The sequence below is a fragment of the Petromyzon marinus genome, chromosome 48 (genome assembly GCF_048934315.1).
Source record: "Petromyzon marinus isolate PM22_M1 ecotype Great Lakes invasive population chromosome 48, UKy_Petmar_22M1.pri1.0, whole genome shotgun sequence".
Taxonomy (NCBI): domain Eukaryota; kingdom Metazoa; phylum Chordata; class Hyperoartia; order Petromyzontiformes; family Petromyzontidae; genus Petromyzon; species Petromyzon marinus.
In genome coordinates, this window is record NC_133714.1 from 86,079 (window position 1) to 108,247 (window position 22,169).

Sequence of the window (22,169 nt, forward strand, 5' to 3'; positions counted from 1 at the left end):
GGAGGCCGCGTCATGTGCCAGTGAAAGCCGCAAGCGGGCAACCTTGCCCGGGACTCACTCGTCCTCAAACGCGGGCCTCTGTGTGCGTTCAATGATCATCAAACCCGGTGATACAAAGGCGGCCGTGGCGGGAGCGGCCCCAGGCCACCCGGCCTACCGCGTCGTGTGCCATGCCGTGCTTCGTAGGCGTCGCTCGCTAATCGCTCACGGCGCTTGCCCACCCCCCCGTACCCGAAGTCTGTTAAAGGCTACCCGGGGGACCTGTGCCTTTGTCTCCCCATGCACTGGGCTAATCCCGCATTAGCGCCGTGCATTAGAGAATGGATTAGAGGCTCTTCTTTGTTTGGTCGGATACGCGGCTATCCTCCCCTCTTATTTTTTAAACGATCAGAGGAAACAAGAAGATGCTCAGTGTAGTCGACCCTTTGCTTCGTTCATCATTTCGGTTTTTTTTTCTCAATGCTTTGCTTTATGTGCCCCCCCCCCCTGTTTAAATGAAAGATTTCACAAAAGATTTCACGCTCTGCTCTCCTCAGTCTTACCCCTTCCCTCTCTCTCTACCCTCTCTCTTCCCCCTCTCTCTCTACCCCCTCTCTCCCTACTCTATGTTCCCCCTGTTTTCTTTGTCTCCCCCCCTCTCTCCTTCTCATTTATCTCTCTATCTCCCCTCTCTCTTTAATTCTGTCTATACTCCTTCTCTCCCCTCTTTCATCTCTCTCCTCCCTCTCTCTCCTCCCTCTCTCCCCTGTCTCTCCTCCCTCTCTGACCCCCTCTTATGTATATCTCTCTCCCCCCTCCCTCATTCTTTATATCCTATATCTCTACACTCTCATCTCATCCCTCTCTCTCTCTATCATTTATCTCCCTCTCATCATGCTCTCATCTCTCTCTTTCTCTATCATGTATCTCTCTCATCCATCCCTCTCTCTCACACACTATCTATCCTCCCTCTTTCTCTCACCCCTCTCTCTCATCTCATCCCTCTCCCCGACCTCTCTCCTCCCAATCTCTCCGATCTACTCTCTCTCGTATCTACCCTCTCTCCTCTTTCTACCTCTCCATACCCCTCGCTCTGAGATTGGCACACTGCACGTTGCCATCGGCCGTGTGGCTCAGCCGAATCTCGCCGGGGGTAACAGACTTGGTGCATTTCCTGCGGTGCCAGGGAGGATCTGCCCCACCAGTACTTACACTGCCAGCGACTCAAACCAATGTTCCGCCTTTTGGGGGGCATCTTCAGGAAACTGGGGGTGCCCTTCTACAACAGCAGCTTCGTATATGGGGGGTGCCTTACCTGGTTAACAAGCGCCATGACCTCGCCAACTTCGCCTGTGCTCAGGCGAAGATGGCGGTGTACAGAACGAGAAAAAAGATGCTGCAAGGTGACACTGACGGCTGCTCCGTGCTTCCAGTGTTCAGAGGCCTGCTTAAGGCGCGGCTCCAGCTGGAGCACGCCACGTACCACACAGATGTCGGTGATGTGCACGTCTTCTTCGAACGCTGGGGGGCCGGAAAAGCCCTCTGTACCAGCGTGGACGGCACCCTCATGTTCACCTTCTGAAACACTCGCTCGTCACCGTGGCGTGCGTGATGACCACCACCACGTAACTTTTATTTTGTGTTGTGCGTGGCGGATTTCGCGCTACAGCGCGTGGATTTATATTGTTTGTTTTTGTTTGCTGGTGACTTTGTGTATTTCGTATCGGAATCACCTCCAGTGCTGTTGCTGCTGGCGGCAATAAAAGTTGTTTAAAAAGTTAAAAGTCTTTCCCCTCTCTTACTCTCCCTATCATCCCTCTCTCTCTACCTCCCTCTCTTCCCTCTCTCTCATCTCATCCCTCTCTCCACACTCGCTATCCCCTCTCTCCTCTCAATCCTCTCAGCTGCTCTTTGTTTTCCAGGAGACCAAACTCCGTTCACTGCCCCCCACCCTTACCCACACTCCGGGGGACCTCCCCAGAGCTCCTTCTGGTGGTGGTGGGGTTCCTGCCCTCCCCCCCCCCTTCTCAGCAGTGCGGCACTTGCAGGGCTGCGTCTGTAGCCTCGCCGCTTGAACTCTGCGGCCTTGCTCCGAGCTGCCAGGGGACCTGAACCAAACCCAGACCCCTCCCCCCGCACCCCCTCCCCTACCCCCCACTGACAGAAGCGTTTATCCGCCTGTCAATATCAATCAGCGATCTACAACCACAGGGGACTTACTGCATCTGACACTCGACTCACCCAACTCACTCACCCGACTCACTGACCCAACTCACTCACCCGACTCACTCACTAGATTAACTCACTCACTCACCCAACTCACTCACCCACCCAACTCACTCACCCAACTCACTCACTCACCCAACTCATTCACCCAACTCACTCACCCACCCAACTCACCCGACTCACTCACTCACCCAACTCACTCACCCAACTCACTCACCCACCCAACTCACTCACCCAACTCATTCACCCGACTCACTCACTCACCCAACTCACTCACCCAACTCACTCACTCACTCACCCAACTCATTCATCCAACTCACTCACCCGACTCACTCACCCGACTCACTCACCCAACTCACCCAACTCACTCACCCGACTCACTGACCCAACTCACTCACCCGACTCACTCACTAGATTAACTCACTCACTCACCCAACTCACTCACCCACCCAACTCACTCACTCACCCAACTCACTCACCCAACTCGCTCACCTACCCAACTCACTCACCCAACTCACTCACTCACCCAATTCACTCACTCACCCAACTCACTCACCCAACCCACTCACTCACCCACCCAACTCACTCACCCAACTCACTTACTCAACCAACTCACTCACCCAACTCACTCACCCACTCAACTCACTCACCCGACTCACTCACTCACCCGACTCACTCACCCAACTCACTCACCCAACTCACTAACTCACCCAACTCACTCACCCACCCAACACACTCACCCAACTCACTCACTCACCCAACTCACTCACCCAACTCACTCACTCACTCACCCAGCTCATTCATCCGACTCACTCACCCGACTCACTCACCCGACTCACTCACCCAACGCACTCACCCAACTCACTCACCCGACTCACTGACCCAACTCACTCACCCGACTCACTCACTAGATTAACTCACTCACTCACCCAACTCACTCACCCACCCAACTCACTCACCCAACTTACTCACCCAACTCACTCACCTACCCAACTCACTCACCCAACTCACTCACTCACCCAATTCACTCACTCACCCAACTCACTCACCCAACTCACTCACCCACCCAACTCACTCACCCAACTCACTCACTCACCCAACTCACTCACCCAACTCACTCACCCACTCAACTCACTCACCCGACTCACTCACTCACTCACCCGACTCACTCACCCAACTCACTCACCCAACTCACTCACTCACTCACCCAACTCATTCACCCGACTCACTCACCCGACTCACTCACCCACTCAACTCACTCACCCGACTCACTCACTCACTCACTCACCCGACTCACTCACCCAACTCACTCACCCAACTCACTCACTCACTCACCCAACTCATTCATCCGACTCACTCACCCGACTCACTCACCCGACTCACTCACTCACTCACCCAACTCACTCACCCGACTCACTCACCCAACTCACTCACCCGACTCACTCACCCGACTCACTCACTCACTCACCCAACTCACTCACCCGACTCAGTCACCCTACTCACTCACCCAACTCCCTCACCCAACTCCCTCACCCAACTCACTCACTCACTCACCCAACTCACTCACCCAACTCATTTACTCAACCAACTCACTCACCCAACTCACTCACCCACTCAACTCACTCACCCAACTCACTAACTCACCCAACTCACTCACCCACCCAACGCACTCACCCAACTCACTCACCCGACTCACTGACCCAACTCACTCACCCGACTCACTCACTAGATTAACTCACTCACTCACCCAACTCACTCACCCACCCAACTCACTCACCCAACTCACTCACTCACCCAACTTACTCACCCAACTCACTCACCTACCCAACTCACTCACCCAACTCACTCACTCACCCAATTCACTCACTCACCCAACTCACTCACCCAACTCACTCACCCACCCAACTCACTCACCCAACTCACTCACTCACCCAACTCACTCACCCAACTCACTCACCCACTCAACTCACTCACCCGACTCACTCACTCACTCACTCACCCGACTCACTCACCCAACTCACTCACCCAACTTACTCACTCACTCACCCAACTCATTCACCCGACTCACTCACCCAACTCACTCACCCACTCAACTCACTCACCCAACTCACTCACTCACTCACCCGACTCACTCACCCAACTCACTCACCCAACTCACTCACTCACTCACCCAACTCATTCATCCGACTCACTCACCCGACTCACTCACCCGACTCACTCACTCACTCACCCAACTCACTCACCCGACTCACTCACCCAACTCACTCACCCGACTCACTCACCCGACTCACTCACTCACCCAACTCATTCACCCGACTCACTCACCCAACTCACTCACCGAACTCACTCACCCAACTCACTCACCCGACTCACTCACCCGACTCACTCACCCGACTCACTCACTCACCCAACTCACTCACCCAACTCACTCACCAACCCAACTCACTCACCCGACTCACTCACTCACCCAACTCACTCACCCAACTCACTCACACACCCAACTCACTCACCCGACTCACTCACCCAACTCACTCACCCGACTCACTCACCCAACTCACTCACCCAACTCACTAACTCACCCACCTCACTCACCCAACTCACTAACTCACCCAACTCACTCACCCGACTCACTCACCCAACTCACTCACCCGACTCACTCACCCAACTCACTCACCCGACTCACTCACTAGGTTAACTCACTCACCCAACTCACTCACTCACTCACCCAACTCATTCACCCGACTCACTCACCCGACTCACTCACCCAACTCACTCACCCAACTCACTCACTCACCCAACCCATTCACCCGAATCACTGACCCTACTCACTCACCCAACTCACTCACCCAACTCACTCACCCGACTCACTCACCCAACTCACTCACCCAACTCACTCACCCGACTCACTCACCCAACTCACTCACCCGACTCACTCACTAGATTAACTCACTCGACTCACCCAACTCACTCACCCGCCCGACTTACTCACCCCACTCACTCACCTACCCAACTCACTCACCCAACTCACTCACTCACCCAATTCACTCACTCACCCAACTCACTCACCCAACTCACTCACCCACCCAACTCACTCACCCAACTCACTCACTCACCCAACTCACTCACCCAACTCACTCACCCACTCAACTCACTCACCCGACTCACTCACTCACTCACCCGACTCACTCACCCAACTCACTCACCCAACTCACTCACTCACTCACCCAACTCATTCACCCGACTCACCCGACTCACTCACCCAACTAACTCACCCAACTCATTCATCCGACTCACTCACCCAACTCACTCACCCGACTCACTCACTCACTCACCCAACTCACTCACCCGACTCACTCACCCAACTCACTCACCCGACTCACTCACCCGACTCACTCACTCACTCACCCAACTCACTCACCTGACTCAGTCACCCTACTCACTCACCCAACTCCCTCACCCAACTCCCTCACCCAACTCACTCACTCACTCACCCAACTCATTCACCCGACTCACTCACCGAACTCACTCACCGAACTCACTCACCCAACTCACTCACCCGACTCACTCACCCGACTCACTCACTCACCCAACTCACTCACCCAACTCACTCACCCGACTCACTCACTAGATTAACTCACTCACTCACCCAACTCACTCACCCACCCAACTCACTCACACAACTCACTCACTCACGCAACTCACTCACCCAACTCACTCACCCACCCAACTCACTCACCCGACTCACTCACTCACCCAACTCACTAACCCAACTCACTCACTCACTCACCCAACTCACTCACCCAACTCACTCACCCAACTCACTCACCCGACACACTCACCCAACTCACTCACTCACCCGACTCACTCACCCGACTCACTCACTAGATTAACTCACTCGACTCACCCGACTCACTCAATCGACTCACTCACCCGACTCACTCACCCAACTCACTCACCCGACTCACTCACCCGACTCACTCACCCAACTCACTCACCCGACTCACTCACCCAACTCGACTCACCCGACTCACTCACCCGACTCACTCACCCGACTCACTCAACTCACTCACCCGACTCACTCACTAGATTAACTCACTCGACTCACCCGACTCACTCAATCGACTCACTCACCCGACTCACTCACCCAACTCACTCACCCGACTCACTCACCCGACTCACTCACCCAACTCACTCACCCGACTCACTCACCCAACTCGACTCACCCGACTCACTCACCCGACTCACTCACCCGACTCACTCAACTCACTCACCCGACTCACTCACTAGATTAACTCACTCGACTCACCCGACTCACTCAATCGACTCACTCACCCGACTCACTCACCCAACTCACTCACCCGACTCACTCACCCGACTCACTCACCCAACTCACTCACCCGACTCACTCACCCAACTCGACTCACCCGACTCACTCACCCGACTCACTCACCCGACTCACTCAACTCACTCACCCGACTCACTCACTAGATTAACTCACTCGACTCACCCGACTCACTCAATCGACTCACTCACCCGACTCACTCACCCAACTCGACTCACCCAACTCACTCACCCGCCCGACTCTGCACCCTGGTGACAAGAGTCGCTGGCACTGCAGAACTCGGCGCTCTCCCCTCCCCCCACATACTTCCCGCGTTTCTGTGATGGGGGTGATGGTGATGGAGGTGATGGGGATGATGGTAGTGATGGGGGTGGTGGTGGTTGTGACGGTGTTCGATTCCTGTGCACGACCTCCAACGCCAGTGACGATTATCTGAACCGGTCCTGGGCTTCTCCTAGGTCGACTCAGCCTGAAATTAGTACTTGTTGCGGGTGTGTCTTAATCATCACCACTGGGGAGACAAAGGCGTGGTGTTTGGCCACTCACCCCCTCGTGAGACAGAGAGGTTGTGAGTGATACATAGAGATTGAGATTGAGACAGAGAGAGACAGAGAGAGAAGAGAGAGAGATATTAGAGCAGTGAGAGGTGCATGGGGAGAGAGAGATGTTTTGGGAGAGAGCTGTTGAGAGAGGTCAGAGGATATATAATATGGGGGAGGGAGAGCTAGGGAGAGAGATCAGAGAGAGAGAGAGGTGTCTGGAGAGAGATACGGGGAGAGAGTTTTAAACCACTTTTATTGCTGTCAGCAGCAATAGCACTGGAGCCGATTTCGATAAAAAAACATGTGGAAATACAGTTTCACGTGTGCACTTCACACCAAAAACAGGACCTGTGGCATGTGGCACCACACGCGCCACGCAGAACACAAACAGCCACGCAGAACACAAACAGCCACGCAGAACACAAACAGCCACGCAGATCACAAACAGCCACGCAGAACACAAACAGCCACGCAGATCACAAACAGCCACGCAGATCACAAACAGCCACGCAGAACACAAACAGCGTCACGCAGAACACAAACAGCCACGCAGATCACAAACAGCGTCACGCAGAACACAAACAGCCACGCAGATCACAAACAGCGTCACGCAGAACACAAACAGCCACGCAGATCACAAACAGCGTCACGCAGAACACAAACAGCCACGCAGAACACAAACAGCCACGCAGAGCACAAACAGCGTCATGCAGAACACAAACAGCCACGCAGAACACAAACAGCCACGCAGACCACAAACAGCCACGCAGATCACAAACAGCCACGCAGAACACAAACAGCCACGCAGATCACAAACAGCCACGCAGATCACAAACAGCGTCACGCAGAACACAAACAGCACGTCGTCACGCACGCTACGCTCGACGAATAGGCCCCCCAGCGTGTAAAGAACCACGGCATTGGAGTGGTACGCGTCATGCTTCCGCCAGAGCCGCGCCTTGAGCAGGGCCCTTAGCATTTGCACCGCAGAACAGCCGTCAGTGTCGCCTTGAAGCAACTTTCCCCTAGTCTTGTAAACTGCCATCTTTGCTTGTTGGCAGACAAAGTTTGCAAGATTGTGGCGCGTGTTAGCCAGGTAAGGAACTCCCATATATGAAACTTCTCTCATAAAAGGGCACCTCCAGTCTCCAGAAAATAGACCCCAAGAGTCAGAACATTGGGTTGAGCTGCAGACAGTGCAAGTACTGGTGGGGCAGATCCTCCCTGGCACTGCAGAACACACACAAGTCTGGTACAGCTCAGGAGATTCGGCTGAGCCCCACGGGTGATGACACTGTACAGTGTGCCAACCTTCACTGGAGGTCACCGCAGTGTTTGGCTACAGGAGGCTTGTACATCTGTTTTCACTGGGGGGCGGCCACAATGAGAGAAGAGAAGTGATCTCTCCATTTTGTTTCCGATCAGTTGGCCAGGTCGTGAGAATGCAGCACCTTGACGCACTACGGTGTAGAGTGCTTTCTTTGGGGCGTTCTTCAGGGTCACCTTCCTGCAGCTTCGGAGCTTCAGAAGCTTCCTCCGAGTCACTGTTGTCGGGGAGTTCAATGCTGGAGAAGCGCAGCTCCAGGAAGGAGGAGAAAGGGTGGCCGCCATTGTCTGGAGGCATAGCCCCGAGCACGTCCCGCAGCAGCTTCTCTCCGGTGAGCACAGAGTGAAGGCCCGCGGTGCTGGCGATCTCAGCTGCGCTCTTCCACTTCCACTGCAGACCCTGCTGAGGTGAAGCGTAGAGCCAGAGTACTCTCTCCTCTGATCCGTTGTGGAACACGGGCTCGTTCAGGCTATGTTTGAGGTCGTAGTGCATGTGCACTCTGCTCATCTCGAAGCTCTGCCACGCGTCTAAAAGGCTCTTTTAATAACTTGGCAGCCTCGTGTAGTCAACCAGGTCCAACAGGAAGAGCTCCTTTCTGTACCCCAGGCACCCCCCACATCTCTCAGCAGGGTGAGGCCCGGCGACTTCCAGGATAACTCCTCCTGTTTGTATAGCAGCCGCCTCACAGCCATAATCCTGAAGCTTATCACCCTGGCGGCAACATCTACCAGGCCCTCGCCACCTTCACCCACCGGCAGGCAGAGAAAACCCGAGCTAAGTCAGTGCTTCCTGTGCCACACAAAGTGCGCAAGTGAGCAGTTCACTCTGTTGAGTAGCCAGGCCGGAGCCTGTAGGGCTTTGGTCTTGTGCCACAGCACAGATGATGCCAGGTTATTAGTGACAAGCACTCGCCCATGCCAGCAATTTATCCTCGATTACGTTGGCCAGCTCGGTCAAATTGTTCAGAGCGACGTGTGGGTTTCCCCAGGTAGACCTCCAGGCACTTGATTCCATCAGCCTGCCAACTGACTCCTCCTGGGAGGAGCACAGAATGCATGCCCCACCGTGACCCCAAACATAGAGCCTCACACTTGGCCCAGTTCACCCTGGCAGAGAAGGCCTTCTCATACACTGCTACCGCCCGGCAGAGCACGGAGATTTCCTGTGCGTCATTGACCACGATGCATATGTCGTCCACGTAGGCTGAGAGCCTGCTGATTGCATCCTTTGGTCCTGGGCCGTGAGGCCCGACAGATTTTTTCTCAGGTGGCGTAGGAGTGGTGCAATAGACAGGATGTACAGCAGCCCTGAGAGAGGGCATCCCTGTCTGACCCCCGTCATCACGGGAAAATGGGCTCCAAGTCGCTAGTTGATTTTGTTGAGACTGGATGTGCCGTGTACAGGAGCCTAATGTGTAAGCTGAAAGCTTGGACGAAGCTGAATGACGTTAGCAGTTTAGCCAGGTACTCGTGGCTCACTCTATTGAGGGCCATCATCTGATTCAAGAACAGGAGGCCCAAGCTCATGTTGTGCATTTCTGCAATGGAGATGTTATCGTATATGCACCGGCCTGGAGAGAAATATGACTGTTCTGGCTAGATCAGCTGACCGACCACCATCTTAGGACGGTTGATCAGCACCTTTGAGAAAAACTCATAATCGGTGCACAAGAGGGGCACGGGTCACCAGCTTTTATGAGGTGCAGGTCCCCCTTCTTGGGCAGTAGGGTGACCACCACTCTCCTGCAGCTCTGTGGGAGTTCACCCTTGCGCAGGCTCTCTGCCAACAACTCCAGTAGGCATGGGCCAAGCTCAACCCAAAAGGTCGCATACAACTCAATTGGCAGGCCATCAATCCCCAGGGCGTGGAGCTCCTGCAGGGTGAGAGGGGCTGTCGAGGCGCTCCGGTTCAGTCACCTAAGGTAGGTTCCCCTGTCGAGTAACCCCTGGACAGCCTCGTCTTGTATGGTTTTCGTGGTTAATAGTTGGGACTAGAAATCACTGGCGATTTTATCGATTTGCCTCTAGTATGTGGCCGTTTGTCCAACTCGGGTTTGTGAACTTAACATTTTGTTAGTGTTTGGCGGTTTTCCTTTTTGCAAGCTAAATAAATATTTCGAGGGAGAGTCCATCTGTGACAAGTGCTGCATCGATTTGTTCATGAATGAGCGATGCGCCTGCTGGCCTGTGACAGACCTGAAAAGCCGCTACTTCTCCAGCAGCGTATATTCCTCCTACGTGTTGTGGGATGAGATCAACACCGCCTCGAGTGCCAACAGCTCCTCCTGTAGGTGTTGCACCACCTCCTTCCTGGTGGCGGCCTGCTGGCTTACGAACTGTTGACAGAGAGCCCCTGACCTGCGCCTTTGCATTGTCCCACCATTACTGCTGAAAGTTGAAGCTCCAAAGGCCTTAAAGTTTACTTTAAAATCCTCTTCTTTAAGCAGCTGCACATTGAGCCTCGAGTAAGCGCCGTGCTGCTCCGCTCTGGGAATTCACATAAGCAAGGAGACCCAGGTGGTGATCAGAAAACCCGGACGGGACAATTCTGTCACCGAGCAATTTGACGCTGCTGGCGTTTATATGCAGTCGATCACGGCTGGAAAGGCTTATCCTGCCTTGAGAGCAGCAGCGGCACCAAGAGTACTGCCACTGGGCTGGATTGCTGGAGTTGCCACACGTTGAGCAAACAGATCCAGTTTCAGCACCGGGCCGGCGAGCGGCCGTGCGGATTCCGAGTGAGGCCCGGCGGTGTTGTGGTCGAGAGTGCAGTCGAAGTCTCCCCCCCTCCCGTGCGAGCATCGTCCGTGTCGTCTGTCGCCGGTGCGTTCTGCAGCACGCCGAAAAAGAGCTGCCTCTCAGGGAGCTTTGCTGGGCGCGCTGCACGTTAAAGAACCCCAGCCTGGAGTTGTTGAGGACAAAGTCAACAGATATCAAGCCGCCCTGTTAGGTCTCCTTGAAGACTACGGCCCTCTGGTGCAAACCGCGAACTGAGCACAATCGCCACTCCAGCGAGGTTGTCCTCCACGTGGCTGAAGAAGGCCCAGCCACCTCGAGGGTTCTGGCGTTGGGCCTCAAGTTGTGGTGTCAAGGAGCGTTTCCTGGAGGAGAGTCGAGAGGTGTGGGGGGAGAGAGATCTATAGAGAAATTTAGAGACTTTGACTTTTAAACAACTTTTATTGCCGCCAGCAGCAAAAGCACTGGAGGTGATTTCGATATGAAATACAGTCACCAGCAACACAAATGAAAATAAACGCTACAAATCCACGCGCTGTGGCGCTAAAAGCACCGTGCATGACACGAAAGAAAAGTCACGTGGTTGTGGTGGTCATCGCGCACGCCACGGTAGAACGAGCGATGTGGAGAGAAAGGAAGGGGAGGGAGAGTAAAAGGTGGGGAGAGAGCGAGGGGAGTAGAATGCGAGAGAGAGAGCGAGGCAGACACATATCCGCATTTCAAAGTGAGTTCTGTTGCAGGCATCACACGTTCATGGTTAAAGTCTCGCGTCTCTATCACTCCATCCGTTTAGAGAGAGAGATACAGAGAGAGAGGTACAGAGAGAGAGAGGGAGATGGATGTATTTGATGGCTCAGCCTTGCCCATTACGCGATAATGACTGGCGGGGTGGAGGCGGCGGTCGCTGCTATAATCACGCGAATTATCGCATGGAAGTGGCCGTGGATGGAGTGGTTTGAGTGCGTGTCTGTGTTCGTGTGTTTGTGTGTGTGTCTTTGTCTTTGTATCTGTGTGTAGCGGTAAGCGATTCGAGTTCGATTCCCGCTCACAACACCAGTGACCATTATGTAAACCGGTCCTGGGCCTCCCCGAGGTCGACTCAGCCTGAAATGAGTACCTGGTGCGGTGTGTAAACATCGCCACTGGGGAGACAAAGGCGGCCGGGTGTGGTGTGGCCATCCACTCCCTCGTGTGCTGTGCCGGCCTTCATAGGTGCTCGCTAACAGCACTTGCCCCAACAGTCTGTCAAGGCTACACGGGGGATGTTTGTTTTTGTGTGTGTGAGTGGTGCATCTCAGTCAGTCATCCCATGGCATCTGGGTCTGTCCCATGACCTCCTACCAGCGGGCGTTAAGTTGTAGAGTTGAGTTGTAGAGTTGAGTTGTTGAGTGGTTTAGTTGAATTGTTGAGTTTAACACGTAGGCTTTCGCGACCATTGTTATTTGTAATAAATGTTTGGGTTAGATCGCGTAAGTTTAAATGTCGTAACCCTCCACCACCCGACACAGCCAATAAGGTTTGTCACGTAAACAAAACGCGCCAATTAGTTATTAGTATAGTGTACTTCTTCAGCCCACCGGTGTGTTGGAGGTAAATCCACAACATTTACCATTTGAGTAGTACGACGTTTCGCTGGTAATTACATCCAGCATCATCGTAAGATTTTCCAGAAAACCTTTATCATGAATTTAATTGTTGAGTTGTTCATTTTAGTTGTTGAGTTCAGTTGTTGAGTGGTTTAGTTGGGTTGTTGAGTTAGGTTGTAGGGCTGTATAGTTGTTGAGTTGAGATGTTAGTGGTTTAGTTGAGTTGTTGAGTTGAGTTGTTGTTGACTTATTAGCTGTGATTGTGTACTATTACCAACCCAGCAGCATCAGTGTCACGTCCTGATGTGACGCTGATGCTGATGACAATGCTGATCCTATTTGTGATGATGCTGATGCTGCTACTGATAATGACAATAACGATGCTATTTGTGATTATGCTGCTGATGCTGTTGATGATGATGGCAATGCTGCTGATGCTGCTGCTGATAATGACAACGATGATGATGATGATTACAATCGTGATAGGGACGGCGTTGATAATGATGATTCTGATGATGATCTTGACGATAATTTTGACGATAATGCTGATTATGACAATGGTGATGATGCTGCTGCTGATGATGACGACGGTGATGCTGATGACGATGGTGGTGATGCTGATGACGATGGTGGTAATGACGGCGATGCTGCTGATGCTGGCTGATGATAGTGGTGCTCATGATGATGATGTTGATGACGATGCCTCCACAGAAATACAAGGAGTCAGAGAAGAGGGTGCGGATCGACGAGGTGGATGGCCTGCAGCTAGTGAAGAAGATTGCCAAGAACATGGAAACGATGTTCAGCAAGAAGGTGACTGCGGTGAAGGTGAGCAGATGGGTGAGTGGATTGGTGAGAGGCTGGGTGAGTGGATTAGTGAGTCCACCACGACTCACACACTCGGATTGGTGAGTCCATCCCGACTCACCCTCTCGCATCTCACCGACGCCGCAGATCCTCTGGGAAATCAATGAGTGGGGTGAGTGGCTGGGTGAGTGGCTGAGTCAGTAGATCAGTGAGTGGCTGGGTGAGTGGATTGGTGAGTCCACCCCGACTCACCCACTCGGATCTCACCGACGCCGCAGATCCTCTGGCAGATCAATGAGTGGGTGAGTGGCTGAGTGAGTCGCTGAGTGAGTGGATTGGTGAGTGGATTGGCGAGTGGATTGGTGAGTGGATTGGTGAGTGGGTTAGTGAGTGTACTGGTGAGTGGATTGGTGAGTGGGTTAGTGAGTGCATTGGTGAGTGGATTGGTGAGTGATTGGCTGAGCGAGTGGCTGGGTGAGTGAATTGATGAGTTGCTGAGTAAGTAGCTGAGTGAGTGGATTGGTGAGTGGCTGAGTGAGTGGATTAGTGAGTGGATTGGTGAGTGGCTGGGTGAGTGACTTGATGAGTGGATTGGTGAGTGGCTGAGCGAGTGGATTGGTGAGTGGATTGGTGAGTGGCTGGGTTATTGACTTGGTGAGTAAGTGGCCAAGTGAGTAGCTGAGTGAGTGGATTGGTGAGTGAGTGGCTGAGTGAGTGACTGAGCGAGTAGCTGGGTGAGTGGATTGGTGAGTGGCTGAGTGAGCGGTTGGGTGAGTGGATTGGTGAGTGGCTGAGTGAGTGGATTGGTGAGTGGGTTGGTGAGTGGCTGGGTGATTGACTTGGTGAGTGAGTGGCCAAGTGAGTAGCTTAGTGAGTGAATTGGTGAGTGGCTGAGTGAGTGACTGAGCGAGTAGCTGGGTGAGTGGATTGGTGAGTTGTTGAGTGAGCGGTTGGGCGAGTGAATTGGTGAGTGGCTGAGTGAGTGGATTGGTGAGTGGCTGGGTGATTGACTTGGTGAGTGATTGGCCAAGTGAGTAGCTGAGTGAGTGAATTGGTGAGTGGCTGAGTGAGGGACTGAGCGAGTAGCTGGGTAAGTGGATTGGTGAGTGGCTGAGTAAGCGGTTGGGTGAGTGGATTGGTGAGTGGCTGACTGAGTGGATTGGTGAGTGGATTGATGAGTGGATTGGTGAGTGGCTGGGTGATTGACTTGGTAAGTGAGTGGCCAAGTGAATAGCTGAGTGAGCGAATTGGTGAGTGGCTGAGTAAGTGACTGAGCTAGTAGCTGGGTGAGTGGATTTGTGAGTGGCTGAGTGAGCGGTTGGGTGAGTGGATTGGTGAGTGGCTGAGTGAGTGGATTGGTGAGTGGCTGGGTGATTGACTTTGTGAGTGACTGACTGAGCGAGTAGCTGAGTGAGTGAATTGGTGAGTGGCTGAGTGAGTGACTAAGCGAGTAGCCGGGTGAGTGCATTGGTGAGTGGCTGAGCGAGGGGCTGGGTGAGTGGATTGGTGAGCGAGCCTCATCAGCTACTTTCCTCCAAACTCTGGAGCACGGGCACGCAGGACATATCTGAGCCCCCGGAACCTTAACATGGAGTGGTTGACGCAGGGCACCTCCCGTTGCGTTCCCACCCCCAGGAGTTCCCCTCTGGAGGCGGTGACAGAGAAAAAAATCCTGGAGGTTGTTGGCGCAAAATTAACGAGAGGGATGAGATGTCTTGGTCGATGTCCTGGTGGTGGGGTGGGGGGGTTGAGATGTATTGGTTGATGTCTTGGTGGGGGGGGGGGGGGTGAGATGTATTGGTCGATGTCTTAGTGGGGGGGGGGGGTGTGAGATTTCTTGGTCGATGTCTTGGTGGGGGTGGAGGGGGTGAGATTTCTTGGTCGATGTCTTAGTAGAGGGGAGGGGTGAGATTTCTTGGTCGATGTCTTGGTGGGGGGGGGAGTGACACGTCTTGGTTGATGTTTTGGTGGGGGGGGGGGTTAGCGTCGTGGTCGATGGAGAGAAAGTTGCGAGACGATGGGGACAAGGGCAGGAGACAACTTGGGGAGAGAGATGTGGGGGAGACATGGGGAGATCTGGGGAGAGAGATGTGTGGAGAGTCAGGTGAAGATATCATCTGGGTAATTAAATCATAAAGTGTGGTGTGGGTGGTGTGTGTGCTGTACACAAACAAATACACACATCCGCCGTGCAGCCTTAACAGACTGTAGGGGCAAGTGCTGTTAGCGAGTAGCAGCACCTATGAAGGCCGGCACAGCACACGATGGGGTGGGTGGCCAGCACCCCACGCCCGACCTCCTTTGTCTCCCTCGTCGCGATGTTTCCCCACCACACCAGGTACTCATTTGAGGCCGAGTCGACCTAGGGGAGGCCCAGGTACCGGTTCAAGATAATCGTCACCGGTGTTGGTGGTGATAGCCGCGAGCGGGAATCGAACTCGGGTGGCCGGGTTCGTGGCTCTGTGGGGGGAGTCCGACCAGGCCCCCCACCCCCCTACCCCCCATCTTTACCCCCCTCCCCTCCTCCCTCCCCTTCACCCCCCTCCCTACCCCCATCCCCCCATCACCGAACATCGTGGATGGTGATCGGGATGGTGATGATGATGGCGATGATGATGGGAATGATGGTGAGGATGATGATGTTGATGATTGTGTTGATGATGGTGGGGATGATGGTGGGGATGGTGATCGGGATGGTGATAGGGGTTGTGATAACGATGATGGGGATGATGATGATGGGGATGATATGAAGGTGGAGATGTCAATGGGGATGTTGATGGGTGTGATGGGGATGTTGATGGGTGTGATGGGGATGTGGATGGGGTTGTTGATGGGTGTAATGTAGATGTTGATGGGTGTAATGGGGATGTTGATGGGCTGTTGATGGGCATGATGATGATGGGGTTGCTCTCATTAAGTTGGGATAATTTTGTTCCGGCAATGCCTCTCTCCCTCTCACTCCTCTCCCCCACCCCCCTCCCCTCTCGCAATTTGCCCGCCCCCCTAAGTGGGGGGGGGGGGGGGTAGCGATGAGAATGGCGGTAGCGAGTAATTGGAGGCATTATCAAGCGGCGGAGGGCGTGGAAGCAAAACCCGAGTCTGGAGGAGGCGGAGGAGGAGGAAGAGCGACATTGATGCCGAGAGATGGGAGAGACGGAGATTAGAGAGAGCGAGAGAGATAAGAGAGAGATTAGAGAGAGAGATGAAAGAGAGAGCAGGAGAAATGAGAGAGAGATTAGAGAGAGATTAGCGAGAGAAATGAGAGAGATTAGAGAGAGATGAGAGAGAGAGAGACGAAAGAGAGAGATGAAAAGAGATTAGAGAGAGATGAGAGAGAGAGAGATTACAGAGAGAAATGAGAGAGAGATGAGAGAGAGATTAGAGAGAGAAATGACAGAGAGATGAGAGAGAGATTAGAGAGAGAGATGAGAGAGAGAGAAATGAGAGAGAGAGAGAAATTAGAGAAAGATTAGAGAGATAAATGAGAGAGAGGTTAGAGAGAGAGAGAGAGATGAGAGAGATGAAAGAGAGAGTGAGAGAAATGAGAGAGAGAGATAAGAGAGAGATGAAAGAGAGAGCGAGAGAAATGAGAGAGAGAGATGAAAGAGAGAGATGAAAGAGAGAGCGAGAGAAATGAGAGATTAGAGAGAGAAATGAGAGAGAGATTAGAGAGAGAGATGAAAGAGAGAGAGATTAAAGAGAGAGCGAGAGAGATGAGAGAGGACAAAGACGTTAGTGGTGAACCAGCTGGTGACGTCCATGCTGTGGCACCGGCTTTTCTCCCTGCACCCCCCTATGAGTCTCGTCAACGCACTTCAGAAGCGAGTCCTCGACTTCTGGTCGGGTGGAGGACACCGGGTCACGGCTGGGGTCCTGGCCCTGCCACTGGACGAGGGCGGTCACGAGCTGGTGTGTGTGCAGAATCAACTGCCAACCTTCCGACTTCAGGCCACGCAAAAGTTCCTGAATGCCGCCCCTGCACCGGCCTGGAGCGTTACGACCTCCTTCCTCCTGAAACAGCTGGGGGGTCTGCAGTGCTCCAAATAACTATTCTACATGGACCTGCAGGGTCTCCCACTGGGACAGCTGCCACCTTTCTACAGGAGCGTCCTGCAGACATGGAGCTCCCTCGCCGTCAGGAGGCTGAACCAGCCGCGATCGGCCGAGGATCTGGTCTTCGAACCGATCCTCAGGAACCCACAGACAACGCTGCCATCCACCACCGCCACCCCAGGCATGGAGAGGCGCCTCGCCAACGCGCGGCTCACCAGAATGGGAGATCTGGTGGAGCCTGAAACACGGAGCCGTTGGCTCGGACCAGCAGACATGGCCGCAAAGACAGGGCTGCAGTCGCTCCGGGTGGCTGCCCGGATTCTGGCCGAAGCCAAGGGGGCCTTCTCAGCGGCAGTGGGGAGAATGCCCCCCATCGGCGTTGGGGATGACGAGGCCCCTCTCGGTCCCCCGCCACTGCATCGCCAATGCCGACAAACGAAGGCGGATCACAACCTGTGCCGGCTGGAAGATCTGCCGGAGGTGGCCTTCGCAAATGTAAAGAGCAAGGTGCTCTACTCCTACATGGTCCGGTTTCACCAACAGGACACCCTGAGGAGCCACAAGGACCATGCCTGGAGGAAAGCCCTGGCCCTGCATCTCTCCGGAGGGGCCTCGCTGGAGGCAACTCTACTCCAGCCCGACGTATAACTGTATCGGCGACCTCAGCTGGAGCATCGCCCACGGCACCGTCATCACCAACGCCTCCCTGGCGCGCTTCACCGGCACGTCCCCGGAGTGCCGGTTCTGTGGTAAAGTGGAGACGGTGGCGCACCAATATGTGGAGTGCAAGAGCCTGGACTCGCTGTTCAAGGTCCTGAGAAACATCCTCCTAAGGTTCAGCCTCCACTTCTCCCCGACGGTCCTCATCTTTGAATACCCGAAGGGCAAAGGACCCCAACATCTTCAGGGGCTGGTCAACGTGGTCTTCGGCTACGCCAAGCTTGCCATATACAGGGCGAGGAAGGTAGCCCTGGAGGGGCAACGTCCGGCCAGCAGCCTGGGCATCTTCCGCGCTCTGGTCGGAGCCTGGGTGTGGCTGGAGTTCCGCCATGCGCGGCTGACCCACGCCGTGCCGGCCTTCAAGGAGCAGTGGGCGCTGGAAGAGGCCGTGTGCTCGGTGGCAGATGACGGAGAGCTCTGCATGCAGATATAAGCTACCCGTCAGAGGCCATTTGACTGTGGGAAGGGCTGCGTGCAGATGCAGCACTTGTCGTAGTTTTAAAAAAATGTGTTGGGTCTTTCATTTAAAAGGGGGGGGGGGGGGGGTTACATAAAGCAAAGCATTCGAAAAAAAACGAAATGATGACCGAAGCAAAGTGCCGACTACACCGAGCATCTCCTTGTCTCCTCTGATTGTAAAATAAGAAAAAGAGAGAGGGAGAGATTAGAGAGAGAAATGAGAGAGAGAGGGAGATGAAAGAGAGATAGATTAGAGAGAGATATGAAAGAGAGAGAGAGATGAGAAAGAGATTAGAGAGAGAGATTAGAGAGAGATGAAAGAGAGAGATATTAAAGAGAGAGTGAGAGAAATCAGAGGGAGAGAGAGATTAGAGAGAGATGAGAGAGAGAAATGAGAGAGAGAGATTAGAGAGAGAAATGAGAGAGATTAGAGAGAGAAATGAAATAGAGAGAGAGATGAAAGAGAGAGCAGAAAAAAGAAAAAATATTTTGTTGGGTCTTTCATTTAAAGGGGGGGGTTTACATAAAGCAAAGCATTAAAAAACGAAATGATGAACGCAGCAAAGTGCCGACTACACCGAGCATCTTCTTGTTTCCTCTGATCGTAAAAAAGATAAAAAATATAAAGAGAAATAAAAAATAAATAAAATAAAAAAGAGAGAGAAATGAGAGAGAGATTAGAGAGAGAAATGAGAGAGATATTAGAAAGAGAGCGAGAGAAATGAGAGGGAGAGAGAGATAGCGATGAGAGATATTATAGAGAGGGAGATAGAGATTAGAGGTAGATGTGAGAGATGAGATTATAGAGAGAAAGAGAGATGAGGGAGATGATAGGGAGATTAGAGATTATAGAGAGGGAGAGAGAGATCAGAGAGAAATTAGAGAGATGTGATTATAGAGAGATGAGCAAGATAGATGAGAGAAGTAGGTGAGAGAGACACAGAAAGGGATAAAGAAATGGAGAGAGATAAGTAGAGAGATAAGAGACAGATGAGACAGTGAGTGAGAGAAAGAGATTAGTGGATGGGAGAGAGAGAGATGAGAAAGGTGATGAAGGTGGGAGAGATGTATGTATGTTGAACTTCTTTTGCAACCTACGTAGCCAACTGCGCTAATCAGAGGTGCGGGGGAAGGACAACGAGATGAGAGAGAGATGCACAGTGAAACAATTAAGAGAGATATGTAGAGAGAGATAGAGCTGCAGACAGAGAGACATAGAGAAAAATAGATGCGGAGAGATACAGTCAGAGAAAGTGATGGAGAGAGAGAATGGAAGAGACTTTTGACTTTTAAACAACTTTTATTGCCGCCAGCAGCAACAGCACTGGAGGCGATTCCGATATGAAATACACAAAGTCACCAGCAACACAAATGAAAATAAACGCTATAAATCCACGCGCTGTGGCGCTAAAAGCACCGCGCACAACACGAAAGAAAAGTCACGTGGTTGTGGTGGCCATCGCGCACGCCATGGTGACGAGAGAGCGCTTCAGATGGTGAACATGAGGGTGCCGTCCACGCTGGTACAGAGGGCTTTTCCGGCTCCCCAGCGTTCGAAGAAGACGTGCAAATCACCGACATGTGTGTGGTATGCGTGCTCCAGCCTGAGCCGTGCCTTAAGCAGGCCCCTGAATACTGGAAGCACAGAGCAGCCGTCAGTGTCACCTTCCAGCATCTTTTTCCTCGTCTTGTACACCGCCATCTTCGCTTGGGCACAGACGAAGTTGGCGAGGTCGTGGCGCTTGTTAGCCAGGTAAGGCACCCCATTTACGAAGCTGCTGGTGTAGAAGGGCACCCCCAGTCTCCTGAAAATTGTTGGAATGAGCCGCTGGAAGCGTAAGTACTGGTGGGGCCGATCCTCCCTGGCACCGTAGAAAGAGAGACAGAGACAGAGGTAGAGACAAAGAGAGAGAGACAGAGAGGGAGACAGAGTGAGAGACAGAGTGAGAGACAGAGGGATAGACATGGAGAGAGAGAGAGACAGAGAGAGAGTCAGAGGGACATACACGGAGAGGCACAGAGAGATAAAGGGAGAGACAGAGGGAGAGACACGGAGTACTAACCACTGCGCCAGCACTTCAGATTCAGACAATTAAGATAATCATCATCAGCCATGGCCTTTCCACTGCTGGATGAAGGCCTCCTCGATCCTTCTCACTTCGATAACATATCATCATTATCATCACGAGCCATGGTCTATACACTACTATAATCAGCATATGAGCACCAGTGCTTCAATTGGGGCTCATTTGTCATACTCGTCCCTGTCATAGGAATGCAAAATTTCCACCGCTGGCTCCGCTGAAGTTGCAACCAGGAGGTTGAGTGCCAACGGCTCAATGGGGCTCATTTGGCTGGATTGTCGTCCCCGCCATAGGAACGTGGAGTTTCCACCACTGGCTCTGCAGATTATGTGTGGGCAGTACATTTATGATTACTGTGCCTGCAGTATGACCCAGGTCTGCCTTCCGGAATTTAACACCCGAACCCCTGGTTATTTGTAGATACAGGGACTTGTCTACTTACGAACATTCGACTACGAACTTTCAGAGGTACACACAAAACTGTCCATTATGTCCTGTTGTCTGTTCGGACCGAGAGTCGTAAGTTCTACCGCCGCGCAAAAGATGGCGGTGGTGGCATCTTATACCTGCAGAACATGAATAACCAGTGGCATCTACATCTACTGAACATGAAGAAGCAGTGGCATCTACATCTGCAGAACATGAATAACCAGTGGCATCTACATCTGCAGAACATGAAGAACCAGTGGCATCTACATCTGCAGAACATGAAGAACCAGTGGCATCTACATCTGCAGAACATGAATAACCAGTGGCATCTACATCTGCAGATCATGAAGAAGCAGTGGCATCTACATCTGCAGAACATGAATAACCAGTGGCATCTACATCTGCAGAACATGAAGAACCAGTGGCATCTACATCTGCAGAACATGAAGAACCAGTGGCATCTACATCTGCAGATCATGAAGAAGCAGTGGCATCTACATTTGCAGAACATGAATAACCAGTGGCATCTACATCTGCAGAACATGAAGAACCAGTGGCATCTACAGCTGCAGAACATGAAGAACCAGTGGCATCTACATCTGCAGAACATGAAGAACCAGTGGCACCTACATCTGCAGAACATGAAGAACCAGTGGCATCTACAGAAAATAAAGAACCAGTGGCATCTACATCTGCAAAACATGAAGAACCAGATACCACTTCTAAAACCATTCTCGTGTTTAGTGTACACGCCGTACAACACGTTTGGAATCGACGGGAGTAAAGTTGGTTCTTACAAACAAATCTACTTACGAACAATCCCCTGGAACCCAACTCGGTCGTAAGTAGAGTAGTCCTTGTCTATAAGTGATTTCATCTT

General features: G+C 52.7%; 1 protein-coding gene across 1 annotated transcript in view; it reads left to right on the top strand.

The window, feature by feature from the left end:
• Nucleotides 1-22,169, top strand: part of LOC116952813 (voltage-dependent calcium channel subunit alpha-2/delta-3-like) — a 196,095-nt gene that overhangs the window by 36,329 nt on the left and 137,597 nt on the right. The window contains exon 3 of the mRNA XM_076074414.1: nt 13,449-13,565. Coding sequence (XP_075930529.1) covers nt 13,449-13,565 — 117 coding nt within the window. The remainder of the gene's footprint in view (nt 1-13,448; nt 13,566-22,169) is intronic.